A 15,332-nucleotide genomic window follows, 5' to 3' on the forward strand; every position below is an offset into this window, starting at 1 on the left:
CCATAAAGCCCGGCTCTGCATTTCGTCGTCGGCGGCGGCCCGGTTCCCGATTCGCTCGCGCTCCCTCCGAGCGTTCGGTAGTCCGTTCCACCGACCCCCATCGATCCCCCGTCAGTTCCGTTTCATCCCCGTTCGCCAACCCCGAGAAGCCCCCGATTTCCCATTTTCGGCCCGGGGCTCCCGCCAAAGTTTGAAAAAGTTGCGAGTGACTTCGCGTCGACCGCGTGGTGCGCTTCGGGTTCCCGCCGGCGTGACGTCGCCTACGTCAACATGTTCGTTGCGAAAAGTTGAGCGTGGAGGTTAGATTTTTGTCGACTTGTTGGTATATGGCGCATTAGGTAATAAAACTCACTCATTTAAGGATGTGATCTCCCTCGAGCTCTAAATTTCATTAACTTTTATCAGTTTATCAAGTGTAATTCATACTAGGACATTTGAACTTGACATATTATTCCTTCAACTGTTGTCATTTTGTATATCCGTTGGAGCAACATGTTCGTCACGAAAAATTGAGCAAGGAGGTTAGATTTTTGTCGACTTTTCGGTATATGGCTCATTAGGTAACAAAACTCATTCATTTAAGGATGCGTTTTCCCTCGAACTTTAAATTGCATTGCATTTAATCAGTTATTCAAGAGTAACTCAAGGTTGACTCATCATTTCTTAAACTGCTGTCATTTTGGAGAAATGTTGAACAGCAATGTTGAAACAACATGTTTGTTAAGAAAAATTGCGTTGGGAGGTTAGAGTTTTGGTGACTCATTGGTATATGGCCCATTAGGTAACAAAACTCATTCATTTGAGGATGTGCTTTCCCTCGAGCTTTAAATTACATTGATTAGTGTAACTCATACTAAGACATTTGAACTTGACTTATCATTCCTTCAACTGTTGTCATTTTGTACATCGGTTGAAGCAACATGTTCGTTACGAAAAGTTGAGCGTGGAGGTTAGATTTTTGTCAATTCGTTGGTATATGGCCCATTAGGTAACAAAACTCATTCACTTAAGGATGTGTTTTCCCTCGAACTTTAAATTGCATTGAATTTAATCATTTATTCAAGAGTAACTCAAGGTTGGCTTATCATTTCTTGAACTGCTGTCATTTTGGAGAAATGTTGAAGCAACATGTTTGTTAGAAAAAAATGCGCGGGAAGGTTAGAGTTTTGGTGACTCAATGGTATATGGCTCATTAGGTAACAAAACTCCTTCATTTAAGGATGTGTTTTCCCGCCTCGAGACCTAAATTTCATTACCTTATATCAGTTAATTAAGTGTAACTCATACTAAGACATTTGAACTTAATTTTTCCTTCAACTGTTGTCCCTTTGTATATCTGTTGGAGCAACATGTTTGCTTCGGAAGGTTAAGCATGGAGATTAGATTTTTGGTCACTCATTGGAATATGGCCCATAAAACTCGATCATTTAGAGGGACGCGTTTTTCCTCGAACTTTGAATTTCATTGAATTTTATCAGTTCAATCAAGTGCACTGAAACGTTTAAGGTTGATTAAATATTCTTTCTACTCTTGACATTTTGTAGATCTATTGAAGCAACATGTTTGTCACAAAAAGTTGAGTGGAGAGGTTAGATTTTTGTCGACTCATTACAGTAAGGTCCACTTGATGACAAAACTTGATTTGTTTGGAGAGAGTGTGGAGATTCTATTTTAGTCAACTGATTACAATATGACGATCTAGCTGTTTGAGTTTAACTAAAGTCTTTTTCTCCGCTGATGGAAGAAATCGATAAATTAAATAAAGAATCAGTCAGAGAAAAATAACTTATCTTAAGAACATTCTCATAGGCCCTATTTCGATTTCAAAAATCTTGGAATTTCAAGATACTTCCGTCCTTGAGAGAATCATATGCCATTGTCATGGAAATTTAAAAATATTCCGTGCTGAGACTACGCAATTTGAATGGATCTCAACGTTAAAATATAAGAAGTGCGCCTTTCAGCACGTCTTTTGAACAAGACCTTCGATGCATATCGGCGCCTTGATTTGCATTATTTTTGCGTGATATAAAGTGACCCTAAAAGAGTGCTCAAAAATATGCAAAGTAGTCGGAGTAATAAAGAGGAATAGCTGTAACTATCGTAAAGAGTGGTTAATTTATTGTAATTTAAGCAGCGTAGTATTGAAAAAATGACTCACTGAGAAGAGTTCAAAAGCATTCCAATTCAGTCGAAATTTAACAACTTTACTTTCTGACTGAAAGTACAGTGGGAGAAATTGAAACTTCTTGAAAATTAAGAAAAGCGCAGAATTGAAAAATTCAAAACTATAGTTGTGAAAATAGACAAGAAATATAGTAACAAAAGTAACTGACCAAACGTATAGTTGAGAAATTTATAAAATAACTGAGATATTAGATTCAGTGAAAGGAGGAAACCTGTTTCCTTGGCATTTTCTAATTACTCTTCAGGAAAACACTCGTTGTACCATGCAGTAGAACGATTACTTCCAACAGGTATACAACGAAATTTTAGTTCAGACAACAGAACTCTAATTGTCACAACGTGATATATTTCATTCCGACGAGCGAAAAATCGGTTTCACGGCAAATGTATCGCTTGACATGATAATGGGCCTGTTGCAAACTTTTGCTAGAGCAAAACTAAGAGTTGTATCCTGCAGATAATGCCTCAAAAATCACGATGAGCGCATCGGCAAAGTCTGAAATGCACTCATAACTTCACAATCTGCGTAAGAAATTTGCGGTTTTTTGAGCTTCCCGCTTCGAAAACGATACTACGGTACAGGTGAACATTTTGTTAGAGGAGTCGTTCCATTGGCGACAATACTCATCATGGCCGACGCCAGTCCGCCAAAACACGTGTGATGGGACGAGATAACACCTGAACACGATTAAACCATATAAAAATCGGCGTGTTTACGTTCATATTTTCCTCGCCCGCCTTAACTGACCTTGAACTCTCCTCGAATTACGCGAGGAACTTTGCAAGCGTCGGCCATGATGAATATTGCCGACGATGGAGCGACTCCTCTAACAAAATGTTCACCTGTGCAGTAGTATCGTTTTTGAAGCGGGAAGCTCAAAATAACGCAAATTTCTTACGCAGATTGTGAATTTGTGAGTGCATTTCAGACTTTGCCGATGCGCTCATCGTGATTTTTGAGGCATTATCTATAGGAAACAACTCTTCATTCTGCTCTAGCAAAAGTTTGCAACAGGCCCATTGGCCTCCTTGTCTCACACAACAAGCATACTCTTCAGCGCAACAAGAAACTCTCGAGTAGACTGTTTTCTTCTGGTGCAGTGAATCCAGTTTTCCGGAGTAGATTATTGCCGCCCTCAACCTCAATTTAGCTTTTAAGCTGAATTTTAAAACATTCAGGCAAAGTTCAAGTCCTTCAGGGAAGACTTTCGTGAGCTTCGTTTTTCGTTCCTAACTTAGTAACTTTCTAACGCATGGTTCCGATACACAGAACTCCCCATGCATTTTATAAATCCTACCAACTCGGAGAATTTTGAAATTTTACGCAAATCGGTACGCGCATCGGGTTGCTTCCTGGCAAGAAACACTTTTGCTTTCAGAGGCAAAATACCTCTTAAAGCAAAAGTTTTAGTTTAGTTTTTTTTAGAGGTATTTTACCTTAAAAATCGAACACTTTTCTAGGCAGGAGGCAACTCTAGAAAACTTAATTTACACGGGAAAAAAAATTGCTGATTCAACAATTCAATTGCTAAAAACAGTGAGTGCAATGTTTCAACGCAGATTTTACAACAAAAAAATACTACTTTAACCACCCCCGTGGTTAAATTAAATTACAATGAGGTTAAAGTATCATTTTTTTGTTGTAAAATCTGCGTTGAAACATTGCACTCACTGTTTTTAGCAATTGAATTATTGAATCAGCAATTTTTTCCCCGTGTATTTATTGGTGTTGAGGACCCCCAAAAATTCCGTAAAACTGATTAGACAAGTCAGAGGGTGCCATCGACCTTGCAGTGCTCTCCTCGTGTAGATATTTACGGAATGTGGTGAAAATAATTTGTTGTCATCGCAGATTGATCGAGCGCGGTAGTTTCTAAGATATTACAACTTGGATTCACGTGAGTAATGGTGCGGCATGTAAACATTGGAAGTTCAGTGACACGTATCTCGAGTTGGATGGATATTCGTAGATGAACGATTCGCGAGGGGCGTTTTAAGTTTCGTGAGCCAGGACCAGGAGAGGAACAGCTAGCCGCGGTGGCGTCATCAGCGAGGATGAAACTCAACAAGCAAATCCTAGATGTTAACAAAATCATCACGCATCTTTTGTACGTCGGACGGAAAAAAGGAGAGACACAGGTAATTGCGCTTTTTGGATTTTTTGTACTGTGGTGGGACGTGAATGATCGATTATCGATTGGACATATTTCTGTCAAACGGAACTAAGCGCCAATTTGAGTTCCTTTTGAAGAATTTAGAATGCCGGATAGCGCGTTCTGTCAAACGGACCTAAGCGTCATGAAAAAGCATTGAGAGCATAGGACGGAATGATCTTGGCGTCCGGTTCCGCTGTCAATCCAAGCCCCCCTCTACCTTCCTCACCATACGGCGCTTAGGTCCGTTTGACAGAAATACGTCCAATTTTACCCATTTAAATCCATGGTAAAAATCGATTATTAAAAAGTTTGTTGTGAACACCCTCTTTATCAATCCTTTTCTATGGGTTTAAATGACATCAATCGAGAAATCGCAAAGCGCGCAACGCCACTGAATTTTTAAACCTACACCATAGCTCGAACTTTCTCTGCTTTGAAATGAAATAACTGCTCGGCTCGAAACTGGCCCAACTCTAAGAGGGAACCTTTGTGTAACTGTCTTGAGAAAAAGACCTTCGAGCTCCGAGGGGTAAATTTTTCGAAAGAGCAATTTTTTTTCGGTGTGTGTATATGATGCTCCTTGTCTGAAAATGTAAGGGACACAGAATTGATACAAAAGGAAATGAAATCGGAAAGTTAAGCGCACAGATATTTTGCCTTCAATTTTTGAGGTAGGCCAGAAACTATTCTTCATGCTGCAATAGTTGCCCAATTGATTATACGTGCATTTCGCACACTGGAAAAAAAAAACACATTGGATCTACAGTCCAGACTCATAAATCCATCGTCAAGAAAAAATACTCTTGATTCAATCGGATTTTTGCTTAAATCAAGAACCAAGCCTCTTAATTTGAGAGGATTTCCTTTTGATTTAAGCAAAAATCTGATTGAATCAAGAGTATTTTTTCTTGTCAATGTTTTCAAGAGTCTGGACTCTAGATCCAATGTGTTTTTTTTTTTCCAGTGCACTACCTACGATGTTTGCCTCGTGTTGCAGTAAATTATGTCAAAATTCATTAGTAACTTGACATTCTTGGATATTTTTCAAATCAATCTGTTCGCAAACACTCCTTTGTGTGAGAGTATACCATGGACTCGCATTATAAGTTTTTCGGCAATGAAGTATCTTTTCCTCTTAGAGAGAAAAGTCTAAACTTGAATATTAATTATCGGACTGCATTTAATTTGCAGTAAGATTTTATTACTATTCCTAACTCATCCTTAAAACCACCTATAAGCGTAAGGAAACTAATGGCGCATACGATGTCTTTAAAATCGGTCAGAAATTTTAATTCCTTACTGCAAAGTGTAGTTCAATTGATCAAGTGCACAAAAGGATTAATGATTCATATAGTTATTTTTTCTTCTGTTGTAATTTTTTGGCCTCATGGAAGCGTCTGATACGTATAGAAAAATAGAATCAATAATGATCACTTCCTTTGAAGTCCGTCACTTAAAGTCGCAATCAGCTATTTTCTACCTTTACTTTCGGATTGTCCTATTTAATAATACCTACTCAATGGATCGTCTTTCGTCTCTATTGCATCATTTTCTGATACTAACACGCCACGTGAACCAGCTCCTAGAATTATTCACGATACAACACAGGAGCATTCATGCCCGAACACAAAAACTCACATTCTAAATTAGTCTTGAACACTATTTCCGTCAGTAGAATTATAAAGAGTGAAAGGTACCTTAATCACTTATTCGATAAATGCGCGATTTTCTATCTGATGAATTGAACTTGGGGAAGAGCAGAAAAGGGTGACAAGTGGTTATGGACATTGCGTGATCCTCAAAGCATCCAAGCTTATAAATGTACACGACAAGAAAGTAAATGTGCTTGCCACAAAAAGGTTTGGGCGTCTGAGCCGTCATTATAGTAAATATCGGTGTGTGTATTTTTAACAGTTGAATGTCCCCCATCAAATCATGGCCAATGATTGGCACCGCGGGGGCCCCAGGGTAGCTTTGCACATGCTGTGAGTTTGCTAAAATTCACCTCTTCGACGGTTCGTTAGACATCCTTACTGAATTAATAATGCGTCCTCTGTCCATGAAGCGGACGCCAACTTCGACGCTTGGACTTGAAGACAGGGAACCTTATTCTCCTCAGCAATCTGTACTATAGGTTACGAAAATAAGTATCTTCCTCGTTGGTCTACCAATGGGCCTCCGGAAAATTACCGGTTAAAGCACCACGTTATGAAGATCCTCTCTTCAGAATTTCACGTAAGAATCGACTTATACAATGGAGTGTTCAGAAATCAACTCTTGGATGGATATAATATTAATATTCGTGCTTTACTAGGATGAAATGGAACGCCAACGCCAGTCATTTTGATTGATCACGCAAAAATGAACGACTCTTATGACTCTCTCTCTCTTAATGAATGGACTCTTTAGGATAGTGGGTTTTAAAGTGAGGAGAGGGATGATATAACTCTATATTAGAGCCTATCTTGTTTAATTTAGCGACATTTGTTGCGAAAAACGCCCAAATATTCCTAAAACTGACTCTGTGAAAGCATTTCGAAGCTAGAAAACGAAAATTACGATTTTCTCAAACTATACCATTAATTTTAGCCGGCACTGTTGTCAGCTTTGAAAAACAATTTATTTCACTTGTAACATTACTTACGATGTAAATTACGACTTACAATTTTTACCAAATTACATATATGTTCTTGAGAGTATCAGAAAGCATTTAGAACATTGACAAAAGAGAATCTATATCTTTGATTCCAATCAGGTTTTCGCTGAACTGAATAATTCGAGTTTCCATTTCACTTTGCTTTACAAATATATCACACACTGGGAAAAAACACATTGGATCTAGAGTCCAGACTCTTAAAAACATCGATAAGAAAAAGTATTCTTGATTCAATCAGAATCTAGCTTAAATCAAGAACCGAGCCTCTTAATTTAAGCGGAATTCGTTTTGATTCAAGCAAAAATCCGATTGAATCAAGAGTATTTTTTCTTGTCAATGTTTTCAAGAGTCTGGACTCTAGATCCAATGTGTTGGGCGCTTCTGGGTACCAGATGCGCCCTTTCCAACCGTTCGACTCCCCCGATGTAACATGTACTATACTACATGCCCTTTTGCCTTATGGGTAATGACGCCATTCTGGTACACCCGGGAAAATTGGATTTTTTTCTGCATCTGGTATTCGTAAAAGTTTTCGTGAAATGTTTTGCTTTTAAGCATAACAATCTCGCACGGACGTATTACCTGGTTAAAGTATTTTAGGGCCTCCTTATGCTTTAAATACTTATATCCGAGGCAGTACTTTCAGATCGATTTGAAAATATTACGAACAGTCACGTGATCTCTTCATTTTAGTGACGTATTACTGTGCTACTTTGTGATTGGTTCATTTTCTTGGCGCAGCATCGACACGTCAGCTGTTTGCGGCATTGAGCGGAAGGTTTAAGGTTATGTCATGGACCAAGAGAATGAATAAGGACCCCCAACTCCAGTTAGCGGAGACATTAACGCTGCCTATATTTTCATCCATGGCCGATGTCACCGCCGGCCGGCCGGTCCCTCTCTTCCCCGCGACCCGCGCTTCCCCGCCCAAATGCTGAACTCCTCTTCACGCGGCCCCGCTCCCCCGCGACTTGCGCGCCCTACCTCGCGGCGTCGCGACGCCGCTGTCCGCTAGATCGCGTTGACGCACCAGCTTTAGAGGTTCCGCCGCTCTTTCCCGTCGTCTGATTTACAGTGCATCCTTTATGTTTCCATTCACCGCCAACTCAAATTCATCACAAAGTGCGTGTGGAGAGTTTCAGATCTTCGCGGTCGATCTGAAGTTTTGAAGGGTTTTGCGGTTAAAGAATCCCACTTAAAATTCCACCTTCGTCCGTCTTCGGATACATAAGTTAGTAGTAATATGCTTTGTCAAAGAAGCGCCCTCCAACGCTTGGGCGTTGGAACTGCTTGTTTTTTTTTCCAGTGCATGTGTTTCACACATCCTTTATTACGAACTTTTTAGAGGTAAATTCTCGGTAGCTTACATTAGGTCGGTAGTGACATTGATTGAGATTTTGGGCCTTCTACATTGTCTATTCCACATTGATAGTTTTGTTTCCAATCCTTATCGGATGATACTTTCGTGGCCTCGCAACCAACCTTGCAACTGTACCACTCAAACACTCTTAATTACATAATCCGTATGATCAGAAAATATGCCACCTGCTGTCATCGTTTTGATTTCACTTGACCCCTTTCCAGTCAAGTAAACATAGCCCGAGATAGAATCCACCAACACACCCCCTTTAAAATCTTCGGATACAGTTCTATTACTAAATCACTAAAGTAATATCGAGAAAACATAGTATGCCATTGAACGAGTTTACCTCAATTTATTATCGGGTTACTAGATCATCCACTTTCGGCGCACTGTTGAAGCTCCGGCAAAATTCAGCAACGTATCGTAAAGTTAATTTGCGAGTTGTTTATCTGGGGTTGCTCTTACGATCATATTTTGTGCCGTTTCGGTCCACAACTTTGACCGTACTTTTCTGTTGCCAAATTGTGGAACACTATTAGGTTATTCATTACCACATGACTCGACATATGCCACATGACTTTGGAGTTAAAGGGTTTAATCGAAATACTATTTCCTTCTTTATTTTCTTTAAAGGACTTTACTGCACAGAGTCTGGCTGCAGCGATGACAGCACATTGAGAATCTGCGGAAAATTTACAGATTTTTGATCGAGTTCAATCAGAAAGAGGAAATTGGCACGAAATGAAGCAACACTGTACAGTACATGTCAGCATGTCTCGGTCCTCCTCGGAAAACCAAACGTAAACATCCATGAGTCAACAACATGCTAATTACTCGAAGCGACGAGTTATTGCGCTTCTTGGCGGCCACTTCGTGCAAAAATTAGACCATAATTTTACGACGGATTGTTTAAACCTGGTCCGACACACGCAGATCGTAAGACTCCGAACACATGTCAGATGAGTAGTAGTAGTAAAATGTGTTTATTTTTAAGTGGTGCCCTAGCTATTTTGGCTATATGCACCTCTATGATGAAACAACAAGCCACATTAGATATCGAAAGAAGCAGAAGAAGCAAACGAAAAAGGAGAAGTACAGAAGCTGGACAGGAGGAAGAAGTGGAGGAGGAAGAGGAGAAGACGTAGACGATGAAGGGGATTAAAAAGGGGAGTAATAAGAGGAGGAGTAAGAAAAATAAATTTTCCCCGTATTTTTCTGTTTCTTTTTTCTCTCTGTTATTCTTCATATTCTTCTTCCTCTCCTCTCCCTTTCTAATTTTCATTCTGTTTCTCTTCTTTTCCCTTCTCCTTCCTCCTCCTTCTTCTCCATCTCTTTCCTTTTATTTTGATATATCTAATGCACTCGTCTCTAAAATAAGCGCGAATTCTCAAGCTCTAAACATGTGTTTTTTTTTTTTTTTTTTTTTTTTTTTTTGCAAAACTCCCTATATATGGGTCTAAAAGTTCAGAGCCTGTTAAGAGAAGGGTAAGTTACACTAGGGTTGGATTGAATTGGCTATGGAACACTGGTGCTGACCAAGGTCTACTTTCTACTAGTCTTGTCAAAAAGGAGAGAAAGTATACTATTGCAAAAAAAGGAAAACCGTTTCCTCAGCTTTTCGCTGCGTTGATGAAAGAATATTCTTTGCGTAAAAATGCTTTTCGCACTTGTCGCAGAAAATTAAAATTTTAGGTGAGCCGACGAAATGCATCATTCTTATCCTCAAGATAAGGAAAATTGTTTTGTGACGAGGAAACTCGCATTGCCATAACTAAAATTTCGCTTGGTGTGGTAAGTCGTTTCCTTCATTTAACAACTTTCTATAATCACCACAACAACAAAAATGTAACGGAAAAGGTTTACTCCTGTTGTCATTATTCAATTTTTCTCAGTATACTTGGCAGATTTCCTAGGAAAAATTGCGGAAAGAAAATGTTCGATTGTTAGAAATGACACTTTTAAACACTCTTAGTACAATAGCACGAAGGACCAAATATTTCAGAGATCCTGAAGTGTAAAAGTTCCTTTCGGGGATTAAAGCTGACGATTGTTGAGCGACGTGCTGAGCAAGCTACGTCTAATTTACCAAACTCATTTAACTCGACACATCATCCATCACTGGACCGAGAAAATACTTAACGAAGCGTTCATTAGTCACCAGAGGCTACTATAATGGTATTGATTTCCAACAATAGCATCTACCGTGAGTTGAATAGCTTGTCGTTTGAACTGCTTGGTTGGTAGCCAGTCCATAGGGAAGGAGCGATGTCTAAAATATATGTACGCATTTGCAGTTTGCTTTGAGTATCGTATCAAAAAAAGGTTTAAAAAAACAAAAGTCCCTTTTGTAAGAGGTCGTTTTAGGGGAAGGGGGTCGAAGACAGTTTGACGCCATTATGATTTCGGATAGGGGCCTCCGTCACAAAAGCGTTACGAGGGAGGAGGGGGAGGTAAAAAAAATCCGAAATTTAACGTTTCGTACTTCATGAATGGTCCGAATCCCTAGTAGCAGAACAAATTTTTGTTTTTCTAAAAAAAGTATAAAAAAACATATCTGTTATCTAAGTGGTAGTTTTATATAAAAAACGTGTAACGCTTATATAAAAAAAAATCAAAGTTCAGACTTGACCATGAAATATGAAAAATGATAAAAGCTAGATGAGGTAATTTCTTTATAAACAAGTTTTTTATATAACGCATGCATACGACAGTGTTAAAAGTGGACATTTTTACGTAATAACTATTATACAAAGAAAAAGGTCATAATTTTCGTGAGCTTTTCGCGAATTAGATGATTTTTTAGTATGTTTGCGAAAAGCTCACGAAAATTATGACCTTTTTTTGTATAGTGGTTACATAAAAATGTTCACTTTTAACACTTTCGTTTGCATGCGTTACATAAAAAAAATTAACTTTCATACACAATGTTTATCTTTTCCTCCTATGGTTCTGCTACTAGGGGTCCATCCTGGGATTAGTGCGAGCGTTCGGCTACACAGTTCTACCTGCCTCCTCATCGCAAAGAAGCGGTTGATAATCCTGAGAGACGTCGGAAAAACAGCTGGTGACGGGCGCGACGTTCACCTGGTGTCGTGCCCAATTTCCGCGGATTCGTCGGCCCGCGCAACATTGTTCTAATTGAATGAAAGTGCAGCGGAAAGCAAGTGGAATAAGCTCCGGCGGGTGACAGGGAGGGAGGGGGTGGAATGGAGGAGGGGGTGGGGGCTATTATCAATCCCGCTTGGATCCGGTCCAGAATCGCGATGAACGTTCGGATCGCCTGAGTCGCCCGGCTCGGTCTGAACTTGAGCCATCATTTTGCTTCGCCGCACAGTGGAAAAATCCTTCCGGAAAGTTCCGATATGACACTGAAAAACTAGAAATGATGAAATTTCAACCTTTTTTTTCTTTCTTGGGCGATGGCAATACTTCCTCTACCCGCGAGGGGAGCGAGAAAGTAAAATATTGCGGGTCATGTAGACATACCGTCCGTTCTGGGCTCAGAAACGAGAGTTCCGGGTGCTGGAGCCGTAGCTTTAATTGTTCCGGATGCTACGCCCGGGTATTTCGGCCTCTAAGCCAAAATGCGGACGGTACGTCTATATGTAGCCCGTAAGTACGGCTTCCACGGCCAGATTTTTTTTTCTTCTTTTTTTTGGTGCGGGGCTGGCTCGCACACGGTGCAAAACGCATCGTAGCGCCTTACAAGACCGCAGGATACTTCATGCATTGCGCGTACAGCACGGTGCGCCTTTCAACAGAGAATGGACCACTAGACAAGATACGAATTTCAGCAATCTGATACATGTTTCTTAACCGCAGAATTTCACGTTAAACACGATTCACACAACGAAAATTACTGAAACCAACTCTCAACGAAGATATTAACGTTTTCATTTCACATTGGTTACGAGGAATTTGAACTGCCCGCTCACAAGAAACTCAAAGCTCTACGTGAGTCAAATCGCGCACCACAACGGTTTCAGCAAGCTTCTCAATCGAGCAATGTTCATTACCCACCATGTGTTTTTCAAACTATAAGTAATTTGCTATAGCTGAGCCAAAGCGTCAAGATTGAGGTTGCCAGATTTTTTTTATCGCAGAGACGTTCATGATAACGTTTAGCGCGCGATGTGAATCACGTAGAGCATTGAGTTTTCATGAGCGGGTGGTTTCAATTCACGCACCAAGAATCATTAAATATCTTCAGAAGGAGTTGATTTTGGTAATTCTCGTTGAGCGCATCATGTTTTACGTGAAATTTTGGCGGAGAAACATGAATCAGAACGCTGAAATTCGTATCTTGTCTAGTGGTCCATTGGCTCAACCCACTGTGCTCCGGCTTCCCGAGGCCCAAAGCGCGCTCAACCGGACAATGTAACCGTGTTGTTATTTCCGAGGAGAGGCATAATTTATAAACGAATTTTGAGCGTGTGAATATGTGCATTGCGGTCGTCTTCATATAGATGCTCCGGGTATGGACATGATAACCGTACGTAGAAAGAATGGTTGTCAAAAAAGGCTTGATTGTGTTTCTTCTGGGAGTCCTGGGGGGCGATGCAGTAAAAGGGTGGATGCAGTATCTAACAAAGGATGAAAGAGTGTCAACTTTCTGAGGGGCAGTGGGAGGGAGTGGTGGTCAGGAGTCAAGCGCCAGAGAGCGCTGTAAACCCGGCCCTTATATGTGTATTAATTTTCTGCAATTTTTGAGTGGGTAAGACAAATTTACAGCAAAATTGTAGGTAAAACTGTTGGTTAGTTTTCTTTAAAAAAAATTATTGTTTACGCAAATCGCACTGCAAACACTTCAATCGGAGATACGCCTTTTTTTAAAATTAGCCATTGATTCACGAAATAACAGTATGTGCAAAATGTGCAATCTCAAGCAAAAATAAGAAAAATCTCGGGAATGTCTGCTTTGAATTGATAAAGGCTTTTGAAATAAACATTAAACTTCACAGATTGTTTTCCTTTAAATTCCAGTCATGACTTGAAAATTCCTCTGCTCTCAGTGTTTCATCATTTTGTAAACGGTGGGATTGAGCACATCTCTCTTGATACAACTATATCGACGCTTATGTGATGCATGGAAGTATCGAAAAAGTTGAAGGCGCATCGTTGACCAGAACATTCAAATACATCTATACGGCCTATTGTATACGGCGCACGCATGGGTGAATGTCTTCTATTACACTCGAAAGGTCTTTTGTAAATTGTTCACTCACATTCAACCTCCAATGTTTCTTTATTCATTTCGAAATCATCTGTTTACACTGGAAAAAAAAAGAATCTTAAATTTGCCGCCAAGAAGTATTTCTTCTTAAATCAAGAATTTTGCTGGTTAATATAAGCTACTTTTTTGCTTAACCCAAGCATTATTTTTCTTGAATCAAGAAAAAGTCAGCTTAAAGCAAGATAAAGAAAATTCTTGGCGGCAAATTCAAGAATTATCATTCTTGATCCAAGCTACTTTTTTTTTTCAGTGTACCAAGACCGTGTACACCTTTTACAGTGTATGTGGTTGTAGATTATAGACTGACATTACAGTTGCGGTTGAATCCGAACTAGATTAAGGAATTGATTTCAGGCATTTCTGATGTTCTCGACGTGATTTTTGTGCAATTTCACCGGTTAAAAGTCAACTAAATAGGCTGTATCTTGTGTGTGTCACAGCCGTCGACTGATTGCTCTGATTTTTAGGCTATAATTTGTCGCCTACCTGACATAAGGGCGTAACTACACTCTACAATGAACCCTGTCTTCCATACAATTCAATACTTTTCCGGGCTCATCTAAATGTGTAGTTACGCCTTTATGTCAGCCAAGCGACGAATTACGTACTTTCATGTCATATGATTTACAATGAGACAATACGAGACTTTTCTGGCCTCTTGGTGACGAATGGAAACTTTTACTTTCGGAGATTAAACGAGTCTATACGAGTAGTTACAAAATAGCAACAGTCATCCACTTTCTTGCTGCTGTTGGCTGACTCTCAGTTGACTGGTGAGCTCTGAGCGATGCAATGAGCTGAACAAGTTTACAAATTATCGGATTATTTGCTGAAAGGATTGCTTGACAAGGTGCTCCACAGCCAACTAAGAGGTAGGTCAACAGCTGAACGTTAAAGTCCCGAAAGGGATAGTCGCCACCATTGTCGAGGTACCGGGAGGGAGGGGGGGTCGTCTTTTTTGTCTCTAGATTTACGAGTAGCTGCAGTCGACAGAATTTGGGCCCGGGAAGTGGCACTGTAAAATATGACGTCATGTTTTTACACCTCGCCATTCCGTGTCGTCTAATATTGCCTGGCGCAGGACGATCTAGGTGGCTCGGATAAAATTCAAATTTTATTCTCAACGGAGAAAGTGGATTGTCAGATACACGTGTTTGCATCCTTCTGTTCGTGAACGAAATAAGCGCCCCTCCGGATTCAAATCTCGATCTCCACTCATGCCTCAACTTTGGAGCGGATCCAAAATAATCAAAACATATACTCTGATCCCTCTCTAATTGACCTGTACTGTGATATTTTGTGACTACCGGAATGGAGCCTTGCCAATTTTGAAGTGTACACCCATGTGAGGAATCATTCTTTTTCCTGATAAGAATCATTCAACGCACGGAAAACGTAGTCTTTTGATTGGTCGGCGTTGCAACTTACAAATTCAGTTAGGGATGGTTTTCGAGAAATGGAGTGTTGATCAGTGGCGAGGTAAGAATGATCGACCATCGATATTTTCCCATTTGAAGCTGTGGTGAAGAATCGATTATTAAGGTGTTCGTTGCGAGCACCCTGCTTGTCGATCCTTTTCAATAGGTTTAAATGGCACATCAATCTATTTATTGCGAAGCACGCCACACTACTGGAGTTGATTTTTGACGAAGCGAGCGACAACATCGTGTTTCTCATGAATTATTGCACAAAAATAGGTGGTTTATTGAATTTTAAATCTCTCGAGGTGCCCTAAAA

General features: G+C 40.0%; 2 protein-coding genes across 6 annotated transcripts in view; one reads left to right on the forward strand and one right to left on the reverse strand.

The window, feature by feature from the left end:
• Positions 1-15,332, reverse strand: part of LOC109033600 (uncharacterized) — a 77,459-nt gene that overhangs the window by 17,111 nt on the left and 45,016 nt on the right. The gene's annotated exons all lie outside the window — the stretch shown is intronic.
• LOC109033599 (uncharacterized) overlaps positions 1-15,332 on the forward strand; it is a 66,728-nt gene that overhangs the window by 14,821 nt on the left and 36,575 nt on the right. Inside the window, exons 1-2 of one of the 5 annotated variants that reach the window (XM_019046286.2) lie at positions 14-338; positions 4,040-4,326. The exons of 2 other annotated variants lie outside the window; for them this stretch is intronic. In XM_019046286.2, the coding sequence (XP_018901831.1) occupies positions 4,243-4,326 (84 nt within the window). In that variant the 5' untranslated portion in view covers positions 14-338; positions 4,040-4,242. Of the gene's footprint in view, positions 1-13; positions 339-4,039; positions 4,327-15,332 lie in introns of those variants that run through there. 2 more of the 5 variants (XM_019046285.2, XM_072299895.1) reach the window with 2 other exon arrangements.

This window comes from Bemisia tabaci, chromosome 4 (genome assembly GCF_918797505.1).
Source record: "Bemisia tabaci chromosome 4, PGI_BMITA_v3".
Taxonomy (NCBI): domain Eukaryota; kingdom Metazoa; phylum Arthropoda; class Insecta; order Hemiptera; family Aleyrodidae; genus Bemisia; species Bemisia tabaci.